Below are 27540 nucleotides of genomic sequence, written 5' to 3'. Positions count from 1 at the left end.
TCACCTTAAACGATGAAATGAGATCTTAAACATCTGTAGGATCATTGATGTAATAATCTCTAATATGTTACAATCCAAAAACTTCATTTATCAATCAGTAAAATCACTAAACAATCAGTTTTAGATATGAAGTTTATAACTTTACTAAATCTACATCAAAAGGACACCAATAGTTAAACAATAAATATTAGTTAAGTCAATATTAGTAATTGTCAGCTGGGTTGGTGCAGTGGTAAAGGCGACAGGACGGTCCTCCTACAGTTGCGATAGTCATAGGTTCGAATCCTGCTGAGAATGTTCGTAAATTTATGTTTGTGGTTGTTTAATATTTGGGATTGTCCTAGGCAAGAGCGCAAAATACGATAAGGAATGACATCGGATGTCTTCCGGGATCAGTCGGTAGGTTTAATGCCGAGGATCGTGGTTCGCAGCCCACGTTACACTGTAGGTCCAGTCCAGATAAACCCTTGTTGGTAAAAAAAAGAGTTTGAAATATAAAAAAATATCAATGAATAGTTAAATTAATTTGTAGAACAGAATAAATTGCTCTGAGATTATTTGACTTTCTTAAATTAAAGACATTATTGAAATAGACATTTCGTTATTGCCTTGTTGAGTCGCCCGCGAATATTGGAACATTTGCTTTGAGAATTTTCCATTACGGCTAACCATGAACCTTTATAGTTTTCTTTCGGCTCATCGGCACCTAATTGCCCACATACCACAATATCCGTCGTTCATTATAACAGCCTCATTACAAAGTACGTTGCTAATTATGTACATAGACCCCTTTTATGTCCAGTTCGGTGTCTGACTTAAAATAATGAGTTCAATTATTTTCATGTTTATAGTTAATAGATGGTATGTAACATAAAATAATCCACGTCCTTTAAATTATATTTTGTTGTTAATTAATTTTTACCTGATAAACCGACAGAATATGGCCGAGCTAACAATTCTGTCTCGTTATTACTTGCCATATCAAGGAAACCATTTTAAAAACGTTTTGAAGAAAGGAATACTGTTCTGCTATGTTTTTGGAGGTCTCACAGGCATTTAAAAAGATGTAAGAAGAAGAAAAGAAGTAAAGATGTAATTCGAAGAAATAAGAATGGAAATGCAACAAAAAAAAACGATCTCAACAAAAGTCTGCTGAAAACTATGAACTGTATAGAAAAAGCAGAGCATAAAAAGTATGTAAACCGAGTACTATTTATAATATTAATGGATAAAAGAATAAAGAACTGTTAAATAAACAAAACAGCAATACATATAGGGTAAAAACATGTGGAAAAATTGGAATGTCGATAGGATCTTGCAGCAGACGATGTAATAATAACAATGAAGTGCCCAGAATATCGACAAAACATCTCAACAGAATATGGAATGAAAATTAATAAACGCAAAACGAAAATCATGATGATGGCAAAATCAAAAGTTGTAAATATCCAATTTGAGGATGTAAATAAAAATACAAGTATTTGAGTACAAAAATCTAAACTAGTGGATGCCAGGAGATGGAAACCAAGGCCATAATTGGATAAACCATGAATTTTTACTTCGTTAAAAGTAACAAATTCATTAATTAAAAGTAAATACGAAACAAAACTAAAATTAAAGTGTACAAAGACTAAACATTTGGACTCAAAAGTAAGAAACAAACAGTAGAAGTAAATCACCGCAAGAGTCAGGGCTATAACAAAAATGAACAGGATGAAAACTAAAGAATAAAAGAAGATATCAGTGAAAGAGTATGAGAGTGAAAGATGGAGGATTCAGGCTAAATAGCAAAAGATCGAAAAACATCAGAGGTCAACTTAAGCGATTCTAGTATGACTGTATTACAGAAATATATACTGAGAATATATATAACAGAAATATAATATCTGATACAAGAGGTGTGTTTGATTATATATATTATACAATTTTTAGAGCAATATTTTTATCGTTTAAGTTTTTGTTAATTTGGTGTCAATATTTTCTGTAACACAAAAGTCTATGGTATCGGGAATTTTATTTCTATCTGACGGCCAATATTTTGGCTCACCAGCAGAGATATGCTATAAGTTATGTGCCTTCATTGCTTTGCCCAATTCTGTGCCTATTGCTATTATTAATCTAGACCCCACATTACATGTTTTGCATTGTAATCCCCTCCGGCAATGAATCTATTACCCAGCGTGTTAAAGAAATGAATTACCCGTATTTTCAGTCAAAATATGTAAGTTTTTTTTCAGAACTAAATCGCTATATATATATATATATATATATATGAACACGCCACGCAGTAATCAAGATCATGGCATACCAACACGGATATCAAAATATTTGTTGTTTAACTTACAAATATTGTCAAAAAAATATCCGACCTTCTATTGTTATTAGTCCAACTACGGCGTGACGAAATCAAGATTACTCGGAAAAACAACTGCCTCGACTTAGTCCTCGCCCACCCCCGAAACTTATCGCGAAACAAATGCCGACCTGTAATAGGGGCGCCGTCGTTCCTTTTCCAGGAACCCGCGTTCCAGCTAACGAGCCTTCCTTCCCCCCACACACACACATAAATCCGACCAATTACGGCTTATCAACGGGAAATCCATCAAAATCAAAAACAATGGGACGGCGACATGCAAAGCTTGACGGATCTAAATTCGATGCGAAGATTTGAGCGGAGCAAGCCCTGACAGGATACGCTTTTGTTTCGGTGATCCACGACAAGGCAACTAGATTTATGTATAGGCATCTCGACGGACCCGGTATCGGAATATATTCGGCATGGGTTGATGTCAGGATATTGGCGGGCGAATTTTCGGGACGCGGGTCGATATATAGCCGGTCCCGCGTCTTATTTCGTTTTTTTTTCGTTCTTCCTCCGATGTCCCTTTCGATATTCGGCATGGGTCTCTTTGTTTTCGGGTTAAATATAATCCGTATCGTGTAGTTGTGACGATTTGTTTCGCGATGATTTGTCGGGACAATAAAAATGCTAATGGTATCGTCGTTCTAGACCGAGTCGAAATGACATGGAAATATAAATGTTACCGGCGAATAAATAATTTAGTTAAATGTATAATAAATCAGTTTTATCGTTCATCGTATCAGTCTTAATTAATAAGGAAGAATATTGGTACATAATATTGTAGCGACCAGTTGAAGGAACAAGACACGGCGACAGCAAGATTTTCGTCTTCAAAGACCTTGCCACAGCTACGCACGTCCTCGTACGTCACCACAGCATTCCTAAAATACTCACGCAAATGATCACCAAGATTCGGAACAAGAAGGCCCCGGGTTTCAATAGCCCAACTCAAAATCTTCCCTACAAGAAGCTCGCCGAACTAAGTAATATCATCAACGCCATTCTGAGGCTGCAACACTTTCCATCCACATGGAAACATGCATTCATCACAGTTATCCCCAAAAAAGGAGCTAAGTCATCACCTTCTGACTACAGACCTATCAGCCTACTAAGTTCCATTTCCAAACTTGCTGAAAGAGCAATTCTTTATGCTCTTCAATAACAATATCATTCCAGATGAGCAATTCGGGTTCCACGCCAAAAACTCAGCCGTTCATCAGGCCATTCGGCTGGCCGCAAAGATCAACTCTGCTTTTAACCGACGTGAAAGACTTGGAGCGGTCTTCTTGGACCTAACCAAAGCCTTTGACAAGTTTTGGCACGAAGGCTTAGTGGCGAAATGCATCCGATTAGGTCTGGTCCTGATAACCTGATAGCTCTTATGAAATTATTTCTGTCAGGACGATCGTTCCAGGTGAAGATTAAAGATATTCTCTCTAGCCGGAAAACCATCGACGCAGGAGTTCCACAAGGCTCCCCCCTGGCACCCGCTCTATTTAATATTTTTCTTTCAGATATCTCTAGGAGACCACAAGTTGAGGTAGGTTTTTACGCAGACGACACTGCTTATTTTGCTTCTTCAAGAGTAGCACCGCGCATCCGAAGCAGACTCCAAAAACATCTCGATGAGACGGTCCACTTGTTACATTTCTGGAGGTTACAGGTCAACCCACAGAAAACCCAGGTCATCTTCTTTCACCGAGCGTTGGACCGAGCATTTCGCGTCTTAAAATCGAGAACGCCGAAATCCCATGGCCAGAAGAAGCCACCTATCTCGGGCTTGTTTTCGATCGCAAATTCAGGTGGAATTCCCACATTGAAAAGTCCCTCCATAAAAGTCAAGGTATTATTAATTTGTTGTTCCCGCTTATCAACCGGGCCAGCTTCCTCCCTCTATAAAATCTCTCCTATACAAGATCCTGGGTCGATCAGTCCTTCTATACGGCTCCAACGTCTATCTAAAATACGTTTCACCTAGCCAGGTGGGACGTCTTCAAGTCTTTCAAATCAAAATTCTCAGGAGAATAATCAATGCCCCCTGGTTCGTCAGGAACAATCAAACTCATAGAGAAACGGACGTTCCGCAAGTTCACGATTTTATATCCGAGGTTTAGTCGGGATATTTCTCCACTCTTCGTCTCTCGGGCAATAGATGTATTACCGAGCTGGCCGATATTTTAGGCCAATAACTCATTCGGCTCTTAACAAACGACACCAACGGTCTGACCGATAATGTTTTTTGTCAAATTAACGTCAAATAAAAGGACAATTTTAAAAGATTCTAACCGTCCAATACTCATGCCAAGAATGTCGCGAGGATTCCGCGCCGACCAGCCAATGACGAGCAGTTATTAACACCAGGACCCCGCCTGAGGCGATAAATATGTACAAGCAGCCGCTGGTGTTTCGTCGTTCTGGAGAATGACGCCGGGAACAGACGCGATCCCCGTCTCGGAATAATAGCCCATTAGTTTATGGACCTCCGAAGACACTTAATCTGACAACTCTCACTGATTTATACAAAGCCGTTTTTTATCTCGACCGTTTTGGGTCTATATTCGGGTCCAGGAATGTTAACGGTAGTCGCAGAGGACAGATTATAAAATACACTTAATTGCTTCTAATTTTAATATGAGGAACTAAGTATTTATGTATATTATAGATTATACAAGAAGGAAAAAAGCAACTCTTAGTCCAATACCCATTGGATTTGACAGGAAAACGTTAATGTTAACATTGCTGATGGATAGGTAACACTATATTGGCTAGATTTCAAACCCAGTTCTTTAAAAAGTTACTCCACTCCAAATCTGACAAGAACACCCAAAAAAATCATCAATAGATACTTGGAGATGGACAAACTAATATGGACACCTCATAAAAAATATTTATTTATTAATAAGCTATTAATAATACTTTTTGCTGATTAGATTCCTAGAGTTTCTGCATAGTATTCAACATAATGTTTTCCATTCTTGTACCAAGACATCCGCCAACTAATTTTAATATGAGGAACTAAGTGTTTGTATATATTATAGGTTATTCAAGAAAGAAAAAAGCAACTCTTAATCCAATACTCATTGGTTTTGCCAGGAAAACGTTAATGTTAACATTACTGACTAGAGCACCCCAAAAATCATTAATAGATACTTGAGATGGACAAAATAATATGATCACCTCATATATAAGAAATATTTGTTTATTAATAAGGTATGGGGTCCTTATTTTCCTTTACAATTCTTCGCTGAATACATTCGTAGATTTTCTGTATAGTTTTTTACATAATGTTTCCCATTCTTGTATCTTGGCGGATGTATGCCAATTGCTTCAGGATGTTGGGGGTGGAAATCTACTCCTTACTATCTGCTCTAAAGCTCCCTATAACTTTTCAATTATTTTAAGGTCTGGTGATAGTGCTAGCCAGGAAAGATGTTTGATGATATTTTGGGGTTTCATAATAGCAGCCCTTCCATAAATCTTTAGTTACCACAGTACTGTTTTTAACGATATAGTACTATTTAAGTGAGTATTGAGTTCTGCAGTCATTTTGGGTGTCGTAGTTTTATATTGTTTGGCCACAATGCTTTTTAATGGTAATCGATCTCTCTCAGTTAACTTTACAGATAATCAGTGTTGCCAACTTGCAGTAGAATGTATTATATTTCATGATTTGTAAGAGCTAGCTATATATTGATCATAACGGTAAAGAACAATAATAACTATTAATAGGTACAAGTTCATTAAAGACGGCAGATGTTTGAAATTGCGAACCTTCTCAAATACAGACACCCATTCATAACCAATCGTTTGAATCCCAAAAAGACCGAGCATTTAGAAGAACCTCACATAAAAACCGCGTCATAAAAACATCGTACTAATTACGGAGACCGATACTGCTACTTGATATCATGGCCTATTAGATTACGGACCCCTAACGCGGCTATATATGACCGCGTACTCTGATTTACACAAAGTTGTTTTTTATTCCGGCCGTTTGACGCTATATTTGGCCAGGAGGAATGTTAATAGTGTCCGTTTTAGATGGGCCGAGAACTGAGCAATAAGAGAGGAAAAAACGGTTGCTTCGAACCATTCAATGATGTTTTATTCTCCCAAGCCAATAACATTAAGGAAATGTCCCATCGGCATTATAATATAACTGTTAGGCAACAATGAAACCATTTTAGTCCATGATGTGTGAGTTAGTGAAGAAAAGTCGTTTAAATAAATGGCAATAAATGGAGTTAATAAGGCTTGAAAGATACGAAAATATTTATGTGATATTATGACCGCATATAACCCACCACTCTATTCGCCCGATTTACCTCCTTTGGATTATCGATGATTGCCTAAATATAGAAATTTTTTGACGAACATGATTTTTGAAGTCTTTAGTTACCATTGTAACAATAGATTTTGACTATTGTTCCCAAAGTTTCAAGTTTTTACTTCAAGTAAGAAAATAAAATGTTCCAACGCAGATTGTTGTTACATATCATTAGATAACAACATATTATTGTGTGGCGACCGCTAGGACCCTTTAGTGCCACGACGACGTCTCGCTCTTTTTTCTCTCCTCTACTCCCTTGTAACAGTACCACTTCCACAGCGCTACCGTACTTCCTATACCTATTGATTTTGACTATTGTTCCCAAAGCTGTAATAATTAGTCTTTGATTAAACTCAATCACCGAATGGACACTAAACTATTTGGACTGAAACTATATCAAATTTGTCGGCTTATTACGAGCAAATTCGAGTTATCATTAAATAACAAGATATTATTGTATAACTCTGTACTCAAGCCTATTTGGTCCTATAGATTCCAACTAGGTGGAACCTCTAGAAAGTCTAATATATCCATCATACAACGGTTCCAAAATAAAGTGTTGCGTGGCATATTCCTCTAAAACCAATAACTAGTGTAATTCAACGTGTTTGTGTGAAGTACTTCGAAAGAGTGTCTATTTAAATATGCGAAGTTACAATGAAGTGCGTGGACTAAAACTTCTAACAGCGTCCGATCTGCTTATTGGACATATATAGAGTTTAAAATAAGCTTTATAATAAGACTTATTAATAAAAATAGTATTTTATACAGGAGGTCACTTAATGAAGTGGTTTTCTAAATGCCATGTATATATGACATAAATATAACAAATATTTATTACCCTCTGGGCAGATTGCGGAACTACTAAGAGAGACATATTTTCTATATTTGAAGGCAGACCAAATGAAAATTTTTCTAATAACAAGAACGTTTATTTCTCAATCACTATATAATTATGTTTGTACTGCAGTAAATACTCATGGAACTGTATGTTCTCTCCTACCCAAAAGATCGATTTAGCCACAGAAGTTGGTAAGTGATTCGTTCACCTTTCGACATATATGTTAAAACTATTATATAACTATGTATCCCAATTTGTAATAAATGAGTATATTTCTAACACAATTACAGCTGTCAAAGTGGAACAGTGCCCATATCTTGGAGCCGTTCAGAAGCACTGACAAAATTGGCTTTCTATGTTAGAGAAGCAAAATCTTCATCAGCTTGGTTGATTCGGTTTATAGCATAAGCAGTAGGAGTCGCTTCATTCTCTTGAACTCCTTTATTTGCTCTAACTGGATACAATTGAGATAAAATAAATAGCAGGCTAAATTCAATTCTTCATTAATTCTCAAGCCATATGGTGCTGCGGTGCGAGCAATATCATGAAGAATGTTAGAAACCTCAAGATCAATGTCTAGTATTACCATCAGCGAACAGGTCAAAGAGTTTATAGTTGTTAGCATCATATTGAATTGTTTTTAAAAACTTTTCGCATAGTTGAATCAACTAGTATGATGAAAAGCAATGGAGGATACTTTCCCTCACTCTCATATTTTCAAACCCCAGTGAACTCGCGTTATCAATATGTGACTGTCGAAAGTTTATATTTTCATTTTATGAAATGTCTCAAAAAATTAAAAATATCATCTTAGATTCACCGAAAAGAGACCGTCCTTATACCAAGGAGGTGACGAATCAAGATCAGCTTGATATTAGCTCTATCAGAGATCAAATATATGACATGTATAAAAACAGTGAATAGTTTTATGAAAAGAAACTTAATTTAATACAATTATTTCAGATGAAGCTTTTAATCTGAAAATTATCCATAGAAAATCTAGAGATATGAAGCTGGTTAAGGGATGTAGAACTTAATTTCATAGACTTAGGTAATATAAGTTTTAAATGGTGTAAAGATAACCTACGAAGAGGTCGAATGGAACTTGCAGACATTGCTTTTAAAAGAACACAATATTTAAAAGTATATATCTTTATATATAACAATTTAATTACTTAGTCATAGCCAAAATGAACTCTGAACTGAAGTCAGAGTTGTCATTGCCACATAGCCATGTTTTCACATCAATTCATATAACGTGAGTTTACTGTTATTTTGAAGAGACTCTATGTGTAGCTCTACAATTCCTAACTATGAACATTAGCTTTATTGAGCTTATTGAATAGAGTCTGCTTTCTCAATATCGTTTATCTCCACATTAACAACTTTTATATCAATTAGATTACGATATAAAACAACCGGCTATAGCTATTGTTGAAAAATATATCTACAGTTACAATTAATTCAAACACAACCATAATTTCTCGCTATAGGTAAGGCAAGCGCGAACTACACATGAATTTTACAATAAATTTAAATATTTTTCACACGTTATTGTAACATTAATCTACACTTCGTGCTCTTATTAGCATTTTCGTAAAGTTATGGTAGCACCATAATAATATATAATCCGTTTTAAGATTATTTCTGTACCACAGCATTGGTTATTCTGCAAGAATGTTGCAGTTTCTACCTTCATTGTTAATTCGTATTAATCTTCCTAACTTATCCTAAGGGGTATTCTAATTTGAACGTTTGAAAAAACCACTGAAACAATTTTTCATTATCTGCTGTACACTCGGGACTTAACTACATCAGAAAGTTATAAACATCTATTACCGAATTACAATTCTGGACAGAAAAATGGATCAAAATAAATCAATGCATTTTTATTCCACCAACAAAAAAATCAAGCATAAGCCAGTACATATTAATCGGCAAGTAGTCTCGTAAGGAAATACAGCCAAATATCTTGGCCTCACTCATGATACTAAATTAATGTGGAAGCCACATATTAATAAGAAAATACGAAGAACTCAGGCTAACGTAGAAAAAATGTACTAGTTACTGAGTAGATTCAGCACTGTCAGTATATAACAAGAGTTTAGTTTACCAACAAGTCTTGAAAGCAATGTGCATTTATGGTTTTCAACTATGGGATTGTACCAGCCAAAAACAAAAGAAATATTATACAGGATACCAAAGTAAGGTATTGCGAGTTATTGTTGATACTCCATGGTACATCAATCTGCATTAGAACCTGAAGGTAGAAACTGTCGATAACGTTATGAAGGACTATACCCAAAGTTATGAAGAGAGGCTCCATGAGTACATTAATGTTGATGTTCTCGAGCTCCTAGATAATGAATACTTACTCAGAAGATTAAATTAAAGTACTTTTTCTAGTTCAATGAAGTTGTAAGTAAAACTCAGTGTATATTAAAAACAGTGACATGCATATTAAGCTCAATGTGTCTATCGTAGAATAAATATTTTGTATTTTTAAAACCATACCTCATTGTTAATTTGTATTAATCTTCCTAACTTATCCTAAGGAGTATTCTAATTTAAACGTTTGAAAAAACCACTGAAATAATTTTTCATTATCTGCTATACACTCGGGATTTACCTACATCAGAAAGTTATAAACATCTATTACCGAAATACAATGCTGGACAGAAAAATGGATCAAAATAAATCAATGCATTTTTATTCCACCAACAAAAAAAAACAAGCATAAGCCAGTACATATTAATCGGCAAGTAGCCTCGTACGGAAATATAGCCAAATATCTTGGCCTCACTCATGATACTAAATTAATGTGGAAGCTACATATTAATAAGAAAATACGAAGATCTCAGGCTAACGTACAAAAAATGTACTAGTTACTGAGTAGATTCAGCACTGTCAGTATATAACAAGAGTTTACTTTACCAACAAGTCTTGAAAGCAGTGTGCATTTATGGTTTTCAACTATGTAGTTGTACCAGCCAAAAACAAATGAAATATTATACAGGATTCCAAAGTAAGGTATTGCGAGTTATTGTTGATGCTCCATGGTACATCAATCTGCATTATAACCTGAAGGTAGAAACTGTCGATAACGTTATACCCAAAGTTATGAAGAGAGGCTCCATGAGTACATTAATGTTGAGGTTCTCGAGCTCCTAGATAATGAATACTTACTCAGAAGATTAAATTTAAGTACTTTTTCTAGTTCAATGAAGTTGTAAGTAAAACTCAGTGTATATTAAAAACAGTGACATGTATATTAGCTCAAGGTGTCTATCGTAGAATAAATATTTTGTATTTTTAAAACCATAACAAAACAAAATAAAAATAGATAGCTTATTAGTGCTAATTTACTAAATAGCTATGATAATAGATAAACAAAACAGAAACAAAAAGAATACACCCTTAAGAGGACTATTCAAAATTTTAATTATTTTCGGAGAAATAGCTGTTTTAATGGTGTGATGTCTAAAAAGGTGATTTTCTTAAAACCACTTTTTTCGAAACGTTTGATATGATATATCAAGTTCTACTCAAGCAATTTACTTTAAATTTGATGTGAGTTTTCTCTATGCATTCTTCTATCGTTTCAAAGTAAAACTATAACATAATTTAAAATTTACTGCACTTAAAAAATAAGAAATTAAAAAAAGAAATGGAATAAAATTATTTTAAGCTTACGATTAAGTCAATGTCTTTAAGACCTGTCACTTTTTCGGCCTCAGTAGCGTTGCATCAGCTGAAATTTAAATTTTTCACTTATTGTTTATTTTGTGAATTCTTTAAACGTTACTATATATTGTTATTAATATTGTTCGTTTTATTTTTCACCAAAATACCTAAAATTCATGGCACTAGAAATATGAATAAAATCGGTCAATATAATCATATGTTTTGACATAAAGTAGAACAAACAAACATAGCCCATTCAAAGTTTTTTTGTACATACGCCATAAAAATGTTTAATATACTGCCTACCGCAATTTGTAAATTCGTTTGAGAATTAGACAAAATTTTCCTTCTCATTTTATTCTAATTAAACAAAGACACAATGCTGTCTGATTTGTTCAAACGCGTAAAGGAATGAGTCTGTCAAAGTCGTACGGTTGTCAGACGTATGCAAAACTCTTGAAAGCAAAAGTGATAAGAGGTTATAACCCTAACCTATAAACTATTGTTGCTATATATATAATTGGCTATATTTTCTAGATGTACTATAATGTTAAAATAAATTACATTTGATAATATGTTTGTTGAGTTATTTTATTGAGATTAGAATTTTGTTGAATCTTAAACTGAACTAAAACTCAGAGTTGATGCGACAACATTGCGACGTTTTAACCTCACAAATTTAAAAGACGTATATACAAAAAAACTTTAAATAGACTATACTTAATTGAGATAGATATACAAAAGCCATTAAATATGATGTACTAATTGTTAATGCATTAGAGCCGCATTCAATAAGAGTACTATATATAAAAGTAGTTTAATAATAAGTAAATAAGAGAAATAAAATTCACCCCCCTCCTTGCCCTCTCTACCCCACCGGGGTACATTAAATTGGCTTACGTTCTGGTGGCGATACAACGTTATTATCTCGTTAATAAGTTTATTAAAGCCCCCTTTGTGACGTCGATCGGTCGGTTAGTCTCGCAGCAGTAGCGGCGGCAGCAGCAGCAGGAGGAAAAAATAAGCCAAAGCCGATTATTTTAATTTAACGTCCGCCCATCATCCCTCTTTAGTCCCTGTCGTCCGGGGGTGGTTCCTTTGTAACGACTCGACGGATAAGGCGGCGGGGCGGCGAGAGGGGACCGACCGAGGGACAGATCCCGGAGTTGAGGGGCGGGAAAGCGCCATTTTAACCAAACGTTTCGGGATGTTTTCGCCCTTTTGAGTTTCCTTGTCTTGCGATGGGGTGCATTAGTTTTAATGAGGTTAGATGTGTGTTGTTTTGTTTTTTTTTTCCTTCGGATGAGGGTGTATTGAATGATTTTCTTGAGGACTTTATAAAAAGGACATTAAATAATGTTTACCAATTATTTCGAACTGAAAAACAACCCTTGATCAAGTGTTTCCATCCCTTAAGTCCATAAATAACCATAAAAAGTTTGCATTATTTCCTACCAACAGCTGGGTTTATGTATGAAGAGCCCAAAACAAGCCTAGGATCCTGGCCTCCATATAGCACATCATGGAGGAGCTGGTATTAGTTAGTACCCTCATTCACAGTACTGCCCGGATGACAGCGAATGAATATCTCCAATGAATAACATCATTAATGATTATTCAAAGATTTTTCCTTCATCTTTCGAAACCCAGATCAAATATAAATGTACAATAACAACTGTTAATAGAATCCCATTTGTTTAGTTGAGGGAGTATAAAGCTTGTTTATTCAGTACTGCAATTAAGACGTTGTTATGTATAACATTAACAATTTTTTATTATCAAATACTCTACATACATCTTCCTAACAACTAAGCAAATAACCTTACTATTAATAGTATTTCTTGGGATATAAAAAAACCGATACCATTTAACATTATGTACAATTACAGTTGTTGTAGTTGTTCGAGTATATTTGTTATTGAGATAAATGGCTTAAACAATATAATAAATGTGTTTATAAACGAGCACAGTCACCAGTCTAGTATGAATAGGATCAAGGGAAGTTTTTTTAGTAATTTAAAATAATATGATGGGAACCTAATTTTTTTCTTTCAAACAAACATCATTAAGAATTACTGTTAATTGATTGTTCGTAGTGTAGTATTGTAGTCAAATACTGGTTGGAATCGTTATAATATATAATAACAGGTCAATTGAAAAGTCCCCGGCCAAACACATAGATGTCGCTACTATAATTAAATTCATATGTTTTTAGTTAGCTCTAACCCTCAAAAGCTGTGTGTATAAATTTGACAACTGTTGGATCTTTAGTTAGCATTTTGAGTGAAGCAACTTTTGTTATTGAGAAAAAAATGGACAAAAAGGAATTACGCGTGTTGATAAAATATTGCTTTTTGAAGGGAAAACATTCAGTTAAAGCAAAACCTTGGCTTGATGCCGAGTTTCCGGACATTGCCCCAAGAAAATTAACCATCAAGGATTGGTATGCTAAGTTTAGACGTGGTGAAATGAGCACCGAAGACGGACGCCCAAAAGAGGTTGTTACCGACCACAAATTGAAATTGAATGAAATAGCAGACACTCTAAAGATATCAACTGAACGTGTACATCATATCATTCACGAATATTTGAGTATGAGAAGGCTCTACAAATACAAAGTGGGTGTCGCGCGAGCTCACTTTTGACCAAAAACAACGACGAGTTGGTGATTCGGAGCAGTGTTTGAAGATGATCAAGAGTAATAAACCCGAGTTTTTGCGTCGATATGTGACAATGGATGAAACATGGCTCCATCATTTCACTTCGAAGTCCAATCCACAATCATCCGAGTGGACTGCACACGATGAACCCGCTCCAAAGCGTGGGAAAACGCAACAGTCAGCTGGCAAGGTTATGGCGTCTGTATTTAATAATAATTTTCATTAACTACCTTGAAAAAGGAAGGACCATCAACAGCGACTATTATATAGTGTTTTTGGACCGTCGTAAGGAAATCGCCAAAAAGCGGCCGAATTTGAAAATCCATTAGAAAAAGAAAGTGCTGATTCACCAAGACAATGCACCGTGTAACAAGTCAGTCAAAACGATGACACAAATCCATGAATTGGGCTTCGAATTAGTTCCTCATACACCGCATTCTCCAGATCTGGCTCCCAGCGACTACTTCCTGTTCTCAGGTCTCAAAAGAATGCTCGCTGGAAAGAAATTTTTGTTGAATGAAGAGGTGATCGCCGAAACTGGGACCTATTTTGAAGCAAATGACAAATCGTACTACAAAAATGGTATCGAAAATATTGGAGGGTCGCTATAATCAGTGTATCACCCTTGAAGAGAATTATGTTGAATAAAAAATACGAATTTTGCCAAAAAATGTGTTTTACTATGGTAGGCCATAGGTTTACTAAGAGTATAATATTTTATACAACTAAATTAGTTGTTGTTTGAAAATACACGTGCTTCAATTAAAATAGGACAAGTACTTCAAACATTCCTTCCATCATTACAGAAAACATCAGTGTGATCAATTCCTTTGTCTATAATATCAAAAACGACCACCAAATTTACTATGAAAACGTCGTAAGACAAATTAGATACGTCAAAAATATAAATAATTGACACCACATTGCTATTAAATCCGCCGATATATTTTTAGATTCTTCCAGATGTTATGATTCGGATTTAGGTTCGTGTTTTAGATTTTTTTATTGTCGTTTGAAAGTTTCCGAACATCAAACAGAAACTAACGCTTTAACATGTATCGATAATAATTGGGGTTTATTTATATTGGTGATGCGAGTTAATGATAATCACTGAGGAATTAACTCAGGTTTCAATAAGCTGTATGTTTGAACAGAGATCAGATAGTGCTATTAGGTGACCGTGTTATTTGTCAATTAGATTACTATATATTAAAAGCCTTTAGATATTTCAGCATGTGCAATATTCTCGTTAAAAATTTGAATTTATGGAATCTTTATATTTTATGTGTACCTTGTTTACTATAGCATTGTCGCCATAAGCTAAATGAAGCATTCGATGACTCTTAGACTATTCCTTCAAACTGACGTAAAATGCGATTTGCTCGGTAAAAAATCAAACATTTTTAACACACTGAAAGACTCTTTTGTTCACACGCATTTTTTATTAATTACATCTTACATTAGATATACTTAGTACAATTTTAATTGACAAATTGATTTATTAATGCTGTAAAATTGGATTTATGATTGACTGATGAAACAATCTCTTTGATTTTAAGTCAACTTGAGAGTATTTTCTGAATAACCAGTACACTTGCTTCACTTTGAGTTTAATCGGCTCTACATTTCCGCCAATCTCTAGTCCATTTCTAGATCTTGTTGACCGCTACTTATACTTTTTCTAGAGCATTAGGCAAAGATATAAATATTGCCATGATAATTGTGTCCTCGGAACATGTTCGAAGTACTGTATCTCTTGATGTTTGGATATCCGCAATATAGGGCAGACGCAAGAGTGGTCCCAAGGCACTACCCTGTGCAACTCCAGTCGAAATAGGTGTTGAATTACGTGTTAAGAATGTCCGTTCTTGAACGCATGTGAGCCAATAATTCCGCGGTAAAATTTTGCCCATTTTGTGGATTAATTCCAAATGCCATCCATGCCCGGGCAAAATCTTGTAAGACGTCCAGAAATATTGCAGAGCCTATTGTTTTCTTCCAACGCGTTTAAGCAACAGTTCTTACTTTCTGCACTTGGTCGATTGTCGAGTGGTGAGTTCGAAATCCAAACTGCTAATCTGCTATTTCGATAAATGGTTTAATACGTTTTAACAGCATTTCCTCAAATAGTTTTGATATCACCGATAGCAGCGAAATAGGCCTGTGGGATCCAATTTGTGTATCATTTTCCTGGAGCAAGGCATTCCGGAACATGCTTCAGTCTCAAACAAGCATTGTATTTATACTCTTTCAGTAACCCAGGTGAAATATCAATAATTCCAGGAGGCTTTTTAGAATTGAGATTGTTGTCAATTTATATGCCAACATCCATGGGATTAATCAGATTTACAGCTAGATCGGGCTAATAAACAGGATTTGTCTACTGTAGATTCTATATCGTTTGGTTGGAATACGTTAGCTAAATGTTTAACGAATTATTAAGCTTTTTCGTCGTTCAGTCGATTGAACACAGTGACGTAGATATTAAGCTAACGTGATTATTTTCTTTCGCACACGCTATTGCTTAGACGACCGACATATGCTGAAGAGTAAAGTCTGTAAGTGAAGCTTTGACATGAAGTTGGCGACACAGTAACATCACCTGTTGTAAATGATCTAAATTTAATTTATAACTATGGTAAATAGTTCAAACAGCAAACCCCCCCGTAACTATGGTTATTGTATAAGTGTAAAATGTTCTCGTACTACAATTTAGTTCGGTAATGGAGAGGAGACAGTGTATTTAACCGACTCTAGCCATCGGCCGCGTTCAGTCTCTTCTCACTTTGGTCATCGCCGCACAGGCTCCAGTCCTAAATTGGAACCAATTTAACAAATAGGATACTTTATTTTATTATACGCTTCCAAGTTTGCGCTCGAACGGGTAAAACGCCATAAAACAGATGTTCGAGTAGATATCGGCAGTTAAGCGAATAGCCAATAAATATATGTTATTTATTTATTTATTGGCTGGAAAACGTCGCGGAATTCCACGTCTCTCGCCGTCCGATCCGTTTCAATCTCCCGTCCGTTTCGCGAACCGCCATTATTATTTTAAACGCAGCTAATTGCTTCGAGAATAGCTCGTTGCTTTTTTTTTCGCCAGGTCTGGTTCATTATCATTTGCTCTTACCAAATACGATTTGAATTATATACGAAAAAACCGTCATAAGGTACGTGAGACTACGAACTACCAACTAACATACCGGCGACAAAAAAGAATGCTCACTATATACAAGAAAATGTTTAATAATCCCAACTAAACGAATATTTCAAAAGAAGCCATTGAGCACATGCTTTATGTAAAAACTCGTATATTTGATTTATACAATTGACTTTTCAAAGGTGTCAAGATATCTGTAGATTAATATGACACATGACTTGTAGTTATTCATCACGTCAGATCAAACGTGCCTTAATATCAGTTTAATCAGAAAGTACTTTAATATGTGTATTGATGCTAGTGAAATCTAGAAATGTCGAAATTTTTTATAGGTAAAGTAAGAATTCCAAGTTTGAATCCCAAGATATAAAGAATAAAGGATAAACTAATAATCTACATAAAAAACAAACTTAAAAATTCAAACGCACACAAAAATACAGTGATATATAGTCTATCTAAAATAGCATTGTACTTACGTCATCAAGATGTATAACATACTGCCTATTGCAGTTCGGAAATTCGATCCGATATCAAACTCTATTTTTCTCCCCATTTTGTTTCAGTTAAAAAGAAATACAATGCTGCCTGATACGAACATGTAACCGAATAAACCTGCAAAGGTCATTCGGTTGTCAAATGTCCGAACACTTCTTCAAAACATTATCGATAATAAGAGATTATAAAACGTACAGATATAAATAATGGAATATTATGCCACCCCTGGCGAGACACTAATAAAAAGAGTGTAAAGACAATAATAGTTGAGTGAAAAAGGTCAAAGTTAGAATAATATGTGATTACACTTTTGATAAGAAAAATGAGAGTTCCCACTTTGATTCTCGATATATAAAATCGTCGTTGTTTTAGCGCGGCACCCACTCTGCACAGAGCTCTCTGATACCGAAATATTCGTGAATGATATGATGTACATGTTCAGAACTTCATATCTTGATAGTTGATATCTTTAGAGTGTCTGCTATTTCATACAATTTCAATGTACGGTCATCAAAATAATTTTGTGGATTTTTATAATGTTTTTTGACGGTAACAACCTCTTTTGGACGTCCACTGCGTTCACCATCTTCGGTGCTCATTTAAACACGTCTAAACTTAGAATACCAATCGTTGACGATTGATTTTACTGAGGCAGTATCCGGAAACACGGCATCAAGCCAAGTTTTTGCATTAACTGTATTTTTCCCTTTCAAAAAGCAATATTTTATCAACACGCGAAATTCCTTTTTATTTATTTTTTTCACAATAACAAAAGTTGCTTCACTGAAAATGCTATAATTCACAAAATAATGATGCGACAGCTTTCAAATTTATACTCGATGGATTTAATTATAGTAGCCCCATCTATGGGTCAGGCAGGGGACTTTTCAATTGACCTGTCATAATCTGCAAGTTTAGCATCCAATCATAATTACATTCGAGAACATAACAATATCGTTTTGGCCGCTAGTTACACCCACATCTACCAATCGGCAACGTATAAAAGTCTTAATTTAGTTGGCGACCAAACAAAAACGATACGTCCGTTGCCCACAAGTCAAAATTTCCTTCACGGTCGTAAAGCCCGCTCGAACGAAAAAAGAAGAGTCAACAGCAATTCAACGCTCTTCATGTCTAATTATATAATATAACTTCATATGCTGCTAATGGAACAATTTAATGGGTTTGGAGAAGAACGCGGCTTATTACACGACGATTCGTCCCGGCCATCATCAGCTCTCGATGATAGTTACGAGGGTAGATCGTAAAACATGTTAATGTTTTTTTTCCATCGTCGTATATCCGTCAATATTGCTCTTTTCCCGTCGTACGTTGATCCTATATCTTTGGTTTTGACAGGAAAATATTTGGTGATGGATAGGCAATACTATACTCGCTAAATTTCAGACCCAGTGATGACACTGGTCGACAGAAAAATTATTATTTCCTGCGCATTGGTTTTACTTAATGTATTCTCATTATCTCATCTCTATTAGTATGAATAAACATACGCCACAAGAGCGAGCAGAAATAGTGACAATATTTATTGAAAATAATAGTTCCATTATTGCCACTCAGCGGAAATTATGTCGATAGTAGCGGCAGTAGCCCCGCGTTGTAGAGGCAAAATGATATGAAAAGTTCGACTGGACATCGAAAATATTTGCTTTCAAAAACGTTAACGTTAATTAATGTCGGCCTTTACGCACTGTCGCTGTTGAAAGAGACATAAGAGGCCGAGGAGCAATGTTTCTAGCATCACTAATATGTGTACTAATCATCAATACATATAGAAAATAGATTCGTAGAATGTCTAAATAGTTTTCAATGGAATATCGTCCCATTCTTACATCTTCAGCCTCAATGATGTTGGAGTTGGAAAACACTCCTCATCTCTGCTCTTGAACTTCTCATGACAGTTCAACTATGTTGAGGATTGGCGATGTTGGCTTCTGATGTTCTTCTAACTAAGACTGAACCTTTTTGGCTATGTGTATTGGCACTTTATCATCTTGAGATACGACAATGTTTGCTTATTATTGATGAAAATGAAAGAAATTGATATTTAATTGAAATATACAATAACAAAAGTCAATAGTAACTGTATACTCACTGTAATGTTTTTTATTAAGAATAGTGTTATATAATTTCAAACATAATTTGACGTTATCAGTCAATGACAAAAAACAAACAGCTTGAGCTTAAACTAAACCAAATGTATTGGCTGACTAGTAAATCTAAATCATCATTAAATAACAAGGTTTTGCTACATCAGTTAATATTAAGAGTCATTTGGACCTATTGTATTGATCTGTAGGGCATAACTAGCAAATCTAACATAGATATATTCCAAAGGTTCCAGAATAATGTGTTGCCAGTCATCGCCGATGCCCCGTATTATCTCTCCAACAAACTGATTCAGCGCGATATCCCCTTAGAACACATAACGAGTGTGATTAGAAGTGTTAGTGCGAAGTACTCTGAAAGACTATTAGTGTATCCCAATGCACTCGCCAAACAGTTGAATGTGCGCGATGACAGTGTAGTGCATAGCCTCAAACGCAAATTACCATACGAACTGATTAATAGATACATAGAGTCAAATTTAATAATATCTATAATCAGTCAGAGTAGTCTTTAGAATAAGTTAGGATATACTTTAAAATAAGTAAGAATAGTATCTAGAATAAGATTTAGATTATAAGTTGTACAGCAGATCACTTACTGAAGTGATCTTCTATACGTTGGGATGGTTATATTATATAACTTAAATCAAATAATAATACTTATTGCCCACGGGCAAATTATTAAAGTTCTAAGAGATTAATAAAAAAATGACTAATATTTATATTAACTTTTAACAAAGCTGACTATTACATAATTAAATACCAAGTTAAGAATTGAGAGAACTTACATAAAAAAAAACATTAAAATATAATTTCCATTGTGTAATATAACCATAATTAGATTACTTTTAACTAAAAATGAATAATTGTATAACTTATAATTGCAGATGATTGAGGAAAAGGTCGCTTTATAGATACATAACCATAAATAAACGGTAGTGTCATAAATCAAAGTTTATATTTGATATATCCTGTACATATTTAACAATTAAGGATTATATAACAGCACTGCTATAAGATTATATAATAATTGATTATTATGCGTGTTTAGATACGACAAAAACTATTACATATTGTTATCACTACATAGTATAAAACAAAGTCGCCTTTTCTGTCCCTATATCCCTATATGCGCTTAAATCTTTAAAACTACGCAACGGATTTTGATGCGGTTTTTTTCAATAGATAGAGTGATTCAAGAGGAAGGTTTATATGTATAATACATGCATAATATACTAAGGCAACATTGCTAATTTTAGAGGTTTCTAACGTGATGTCGTAAATTAACCTATTTTTTTAGGCTTATTTAGCAATTATCAAAAACGCTGCCTAACCCTACGAGTTAGATCAAATTAATGTACTACAGTATTGTACACCATAAAAAGGTCTACAAAAAAGTCCGCGATGGTATATGTTTATCTTTTAGGGATAACCCACATTAACCATTTTTATTGTTTACTTTTTACGTGAGAAAATGGCTTATTTACGAAGCTATTTTAAGCAATACGGCATTAATCCTTATCGAATTAAGTACCTTAAATACAGTGTGCAATTAATATAGTTCAATATGGTTCCTTACAGCATGTAAATTAAACAAATATTTTCGGAGATATTACAAATTTAAAATTTGCGTTTAAAAATGTGTAATGTAATAAAAATTGTATGAATTTAGATATTCCAAAGATAGCAGGAAATCTTCATAGTAAGTATAGGGGAAGAGGAATTGTTTTACTCCAAATTTAATGCGTGCAGGCCAAGGGCAGTAATGAATGAACCAAAAATACTGGATCGATTTTAATCATGTTTTCATTGAGTGACATAGGCATATATATTTTATGCCCGTGCAAAGTCGGAGCGGGCCGCTATGTTTTTATATACAACGTTCATATTTTTCTGTAGTGTATTTAATTTAGTATCAGCATTGCACCCGTGCGAAGTCGGGGCGGGTCGCTAGTATTATAATAAAATAAATAAATAAAATTGCTGAAAAATTACTGTAACCTGATTTTCTTTTAATTAATGTTAATTTCGTTTTGTTTCATAACTAAATCGTATAATAGGTGCTTGCAGTTTCTATATTATTTGACTAAGTTGTTCAGTATATACTGACGCTAACCATCCAAAACTCAAAATGTATTTTACACATTAATTATTTTGTTGCATCCAATCAAACACTGTTATAAGCGACAGTGACTTAAATATGTAAAAAAAAACGACTGGTAGGATAAAAGAATGAAGATTCGAAATCAATAAATTGACCTATTGTTCTAAAAAGTATATTAGCAATGGCGAGTAACAAGCTCAAGGGGATACACTGTTGTGTTGTGAACAAATATATACAACCAATAACACCTCAATTTACTTCTCACTAGTGTTGGGAACTATCGACTGAAATCGACTATCGACCGTTGGTTCGATTGATTTTACTACTATTTACTAGGGACTATTTCAGTCGACTGCTTTCATTCGCTATTTTCGGTCCGACTAGTTTAGTTACTATTTACTATCGACTGTTTCAGTCGTGTACTTTTAGTTACTTTTGGTTCTACTAGTTTCATTCGACTGATTTTTGACGTTCTGGCTCTGTCGTCTTAGCCGCGACCTTACATAGATTTACATGTAATATATTTGGTTTTATGATTTTTTTGGCAGTTTGCCTGTAAATAACAACATATCACTACATAGTATAAAACAAAGTCGCCTTTTCTGTCCCTATATCCCTATGTGCGCTTAAATCTTTAAAACTACGCAACGAATTTTGATGCGGTTTTTTTCAATAGTTAGAGTGATTCAAGAGGAAGGTTTATATGTATAATACATGCATAATATACTAAGGCAACATTGCTAATTTTAGAGGTTTCTAACGTGATGTCATAAATTAACCTATTTTTTTAAAACGCTGCCTAACCCTACGAGTTAGATCAAATTAATGTACTACAGTATTGTACATCATAAAAAGGTCTACAAAAAAGTCCGCGATGGTATATGTTTATCTTTTAGGGATAACCCACATTAACCATTTTTATTGTTTACTTTTTACGTGAGAAAATGACTTATTTACGAAGCTATTTTAAGCAATACGGCATTAATCCTTATCGAATTAAGTACCTTAAATACAGTGTGCAATTAATATAGATCAATATGGTTCCTTACAGCATGTAAATTAAACAAATATTTTCAGAGATATTACAAATTTAAAATTTGCGTTTAAAAATGTGTAATGTAATAAAAATTGTATGAATTTAGATATTCCAAAGATAGCAGGAAATCTTCATAGTAAGTATAGGGGAAGAGGAATTGTTTTACTCCAAATTTAATGGCATGCAGGCCAAGGGCAGTAATGAATGAACCAAAAATACTGGATCGATTTTAATCATGTTTTCATTGAGTGACATAGGCATATATATTTTATGCCCGTGCAAAGTCGGAGCGGGCCGCTATGTTTTTATATACAACGTTCATATTTTTTCTGTAGTGTATTTAATTTAGTATCAGCATTGCACCCGTGCGAAGCCGGGGCGGGTCGCTAGTTGTATAATAATACCAAGTATTTTGGAACGATTTTTCGAGATTGTTAAAGTAATAGGGTAAAAAGATTAAAATTGCGAATGATAAATAGTAAAATATTGTTGACTGTTTGTATGACAACATTGGGATTACTCTCTCGATTTTTGTTAAAAATATTTTCGTTCAATAAAAAATAAAGCATTTATTTTACTTAAAAAAGCTCTTATAGTTATTGTGCGATCATTTTTAATTATGTCATCAATTAGTTAGTATTTATGGTTATTGTATTAGTGTACTGTTTATATTTATTATAGTATATTATTTAAAAATAACAATTATCATATTGAAATAGGATAAAACATTTGTGTGGTATTATTCCAATCCATAGAAAAAATCAGTTTTTTTTACAGATCCACAGAACACTCAACTATAAAAGTAATTCTACTTCATTTAAAATGAAATTATTAACTGCATGTTAATAGTATTCACTAATTATTGTTATTAAGTTAGTACGTTAGTACGTGAAGGAATATATACATCTCCGTCTCGCTTATTCTACTGTTGGAAAATATAAACACATATAAAATTAACTGCTCCAAGTAATTGTTGTACTGTAAGCACTGTTGTACAATTATTTCACCAGAGTTTGTTAAAAACAATCCAAGCTTCTTATGTATCAACTCAAGATGATATCTTCATTTTTAATTTTATATTTCCATATTAATCTTACAGTTAACATTTAGTATAATGCATTTTACCTGATACGATAAATATTCTGAACATGTGGGAGTAAGTTTTATACGAACGCCTAATAAATTTCGAATATTTTAGGTATTGCTTCTCTCGATGATGTAATTCAACACGAATTATACAAATTAATTCGTCGTTTATCTATAAAATACAACCAAATTAATTAACGGCCGGTTATTAGTTTAACGTAGAAATCTAATCCTGTAAATTATAAATATGTTTATTAGTGTGCTAACGGTGTTTATAAATATATGGCTATGTAACACGAAATCCGTTCTTTATACGAAACAACGGAGTTTTAATAAACCAGTTTAGAGAATACATGATATACACGAATGTAGAAAAAATATCAATTATAATGTATAATTACAATAATTATTATTTAATGATTGATAACTATATATGATAAAGATCAATTAAAAAGGTTTTTAATATTATGTACGTATGTACGTATATGGGTTTCAGTCACGTCATCCTCTTGATTTTGCCTGGGCTTCAAACCACAGTATTCTTATTAACGAGTTTTACCCAGCCTGTTAATTGTCTTACTACTAGACTATGGATACCAAGTTAGCTTTTTATATCTAAAAATTATATTACTTGCATAAATCACCAATAAATCTATTCAAAAAAGCTCAAAAACTTCTTAAATCGCTCACATGCTGTTGTAACCCTGGGCTTTTTTACTATACTTCGTAAAGAAGGTAACCTTTCCTATATCTGAAGCTTTATCAAGAAAATATTTACTAAAAATATGTTTGAATAGTCATATGCAAAATGTATATGAGAATCCCAATCCTACTACACTTTGACATTCGGCTTCTGTGAGTGATTACTTGTATTATGAATTATAGGTGATTAAGGCAGAATTTGTAAAAGTGTCATCATATTTAAGGAATAAAACTTGGATTGCATAAGATTGCAGAGTAACAAGAGATATAACAAAAGAGCCGAGAAAATAGAAAAAGTAGGACATGTATTTTAGTACTCAAAATTTAATTTTACGTAAATAAAACTATAACGACGACTGATATTTTAAAAAATACAACATTTTTCAAATGTTTGTTTTCATTTTAGATACAATTAGCTTAACTTAGTGGTAAAAACCTAAATAAATTTAGTGATGACTGATATCCAAGAACAACAGCTCAAAATTTTGAAATATTTTATGAAAAACGCTCCAAACATTTCCGAAATATTGTTTAAAATAGTTTAGTTTTTATCATTCTTATTTATGTTTTATTATTCTATATCATAAGGCATGATACAGAAGGTAAAAGTGTACAAGACCATAGATTGAGCTTAAGAACAGTACCACCAAAAACCAAAAAAGAGACCAGTTGGTAATTATAAATGAAATATTTAGTTGGATTTTATGTAATTTCCTTATTTTGGTAATAACACAGGCCTGAAAAAAGGTACACGGTAGTTCAGATGTCTGTATAATATGGTCACAGAAGAAAACATCTTCCTCCCTATCACTGTATATTCAATAAAATCGAATTGTTATGGAATGTGCCAAAGAATTACCACAGTATATATGCAGGTCAAGAAAGATATACAGGCAGGAACTGTTTGGATATATGGAGAGTATTGTCTACATTAACAACCTTCATATTGGATGAACTACATCAGACCTTCAGAGGAAGAAATTGACAAAGGTTGCAATTGTAAATTGGTGTTAGTTTGGAAATTATCATATTAATTATTGACTCAGAATGTGATAGTGTCTGAATGGAGCTTTCTGGATGTGGGATTTTGATTCAATTCTGACAACACTAAGATAGGGTGATTATCGTTGAAACTGTAGAAAATCGTATTGTGTAGTGTGAAAGATTTATGTGAATATATGTGTTTGTAATTATTGAGAATATATATGAGCATTCGGTAAAAATGTACGAGGAGAGAATGCATACTAAGTGTTTTGCAGGTATGGCAAATGCATTAGAGAGAATACAGATTATTAAATCAAATTTTTTATGTACACTGGTAGAAATATAAGAGACTAAGGAAAAAAAAAAGAGATAAAATACATTACTTGGATGTACAATCAGTAATTAGGTGGATTGAGCCTCCAGGGGATGTCATAGATAGTTTAGAAAATATATCAGTGTAAATGTAACAAAATGACTCTAACCTGAAAACTATTTGGCTGTTTAATTAACTGCAGGTTAACTCCTTCGACATTTTTGATTCATTATTTTATTTATATTAGAATGTTGAATGTACGAAGCTAAAATAAGCGGCAACATTGCACCGTTTTAACGTCATACATTGAATTGACGTGAATTTACTGCTTCATACAGATAGTACATGTTATAATGTAGTATTCATGAAGGGAAATCCTTCTTCCTCTATCGATTAAAGCATAACATAAGTTTTATTTGTATATTGCTACATCTTGTATAGGTATATTGTATTTAGCTCAGATCTGCAAAGAGGACATACCTGAGCTGATTCCAGACATGCCGAAGGGCGTCGAGCCTTGAAACACCGGACCGGGACCTCCGAAAGGATTGATGAGACCTTGCGGTGGCCAGCTCTGATGGGCGGCCTGGTATACGGCCGCCAGGGCAGAGAACGGCGTGGGTCTGATGGGTCCATGACCCAGGAGAGTTTCCCGCGGAAATTCGCGCGATCGAGACGCCTCCGCGTCCTTGTTCTCCAGGTCCTCGGGCTTCCGGTCGACGTTCAAGTCCTCCACGTCCACCACCGACCCGTCGTCGTCCTCCGCGTTCGAATCGTACTCGTCGTCGGAAGAGGGCGGAGCCGTGGGGCTCCCAGGTGGCAGGGTCGACGAGCCCTGCGACGCCGGCGACCTCGGAGGTCGCGTGTCGGCCAGGAGAGAGGCGACGCTAAAGCTGATGCGGCTCCCCTTGGAGGAAGCGCCGTCGCGTCGCACGCTCCGGTCCGTGTCCTGGTCCTGGGGGTCCAGTGCCGCGGGACTCTGGACAGTCATTATGTGCGCACTATCGGACGGTTGTCTGAGCATAAGTATCCACCGGGCACCACCGGGTAAACACTCTCACATGGCTACAGGTCTGATGCGCGGGTCGTACCCTGGACCGGTGCTCTCGATCGATATGGTTATCGGCATCGCCAGCGAGCCCGACCGAGACTGAGAACCGTCTCGGGGGCTGTCGACTCCTGGGGGACCACGCGCGGGCGGCGAACGTTCCCAGGGGGAGGAGTCGCGCGGCCCCGCCCACCTTTCCACTCCCGACCGACCAATAAAGTTTCGTAATCCTTAACTACCGTCGAATCGACCAAGCGAATGACGCCTCTGTCGTGTCGGTTTAAATCGCCGTCAAACCGCCTGGTCCGCTGGAAGAGCTTTTATGCCATTCCAACATTTTTTGTCACACGGTAATTCCTACTTTAAGAGTTTACACTTATTTGATGTCAAATAAAAATCATCTCTAAATTGTTATAAGTCAATTATGGAGTAACAAAGAGGATTTCGTTCTTTTAACGTCCGATTTACATTCATCGAGCGCTGTTTTTCCCAAATAAGTTTAAAAACTAATAATAATAAGCAAGTACCTTGAGTAATAATTAGACTAGTTGACAACGAATGATTAAATAACTAAAGATTTTTATTTATTCGTTGCAAGTTATCTGT

General features: G+C 34.8%; 1 protein-coding gene across 1 annotated transcript in view; it reads right to left on the bottom strand.

Annotated features, from left to right (window-relative positions):
* Nucleotides 1-27042, bottom strand: part of LOC143199535 (muscle segmentation homeobox) — a 71446-nt gene extending 44404 nt beyond the window's left edge. The window contains exon 1 of the mRNA XM_076409423.1: nt 26367-27042. Coding sequence (XP_076265538.1) covers nt 26367-26910 — 544 coding nt within the window. The 5' untranslated portion in view covers nt 26911-27042. The remainder of the gene's footprint in view (nt 1-26366) is intronic.
* Nucleotides 27043-27540: the final 498 nt, after the last annotated feature.

The sequence above is a fragment of the Rhynchophorus ferrugineus genome, unplaced genomic scaffold (assembly GCF_030347505.1).
Source record: "Rhynchophorus ferrugineus isolate W39M unplaced genomic scaffold, kcgeb_rfMv2 rfM7, whole genome shotgun sequence".
NCBI lineage: Eukaryota > Metazoa > Arthropoda > Insecta > Coleoptera > Curculionidae > Rhynchophorus > Rhynchophorus ferrugineus.
This window is presented reverse-complemented; position numbering and strand designations above follow the sequence as displayed.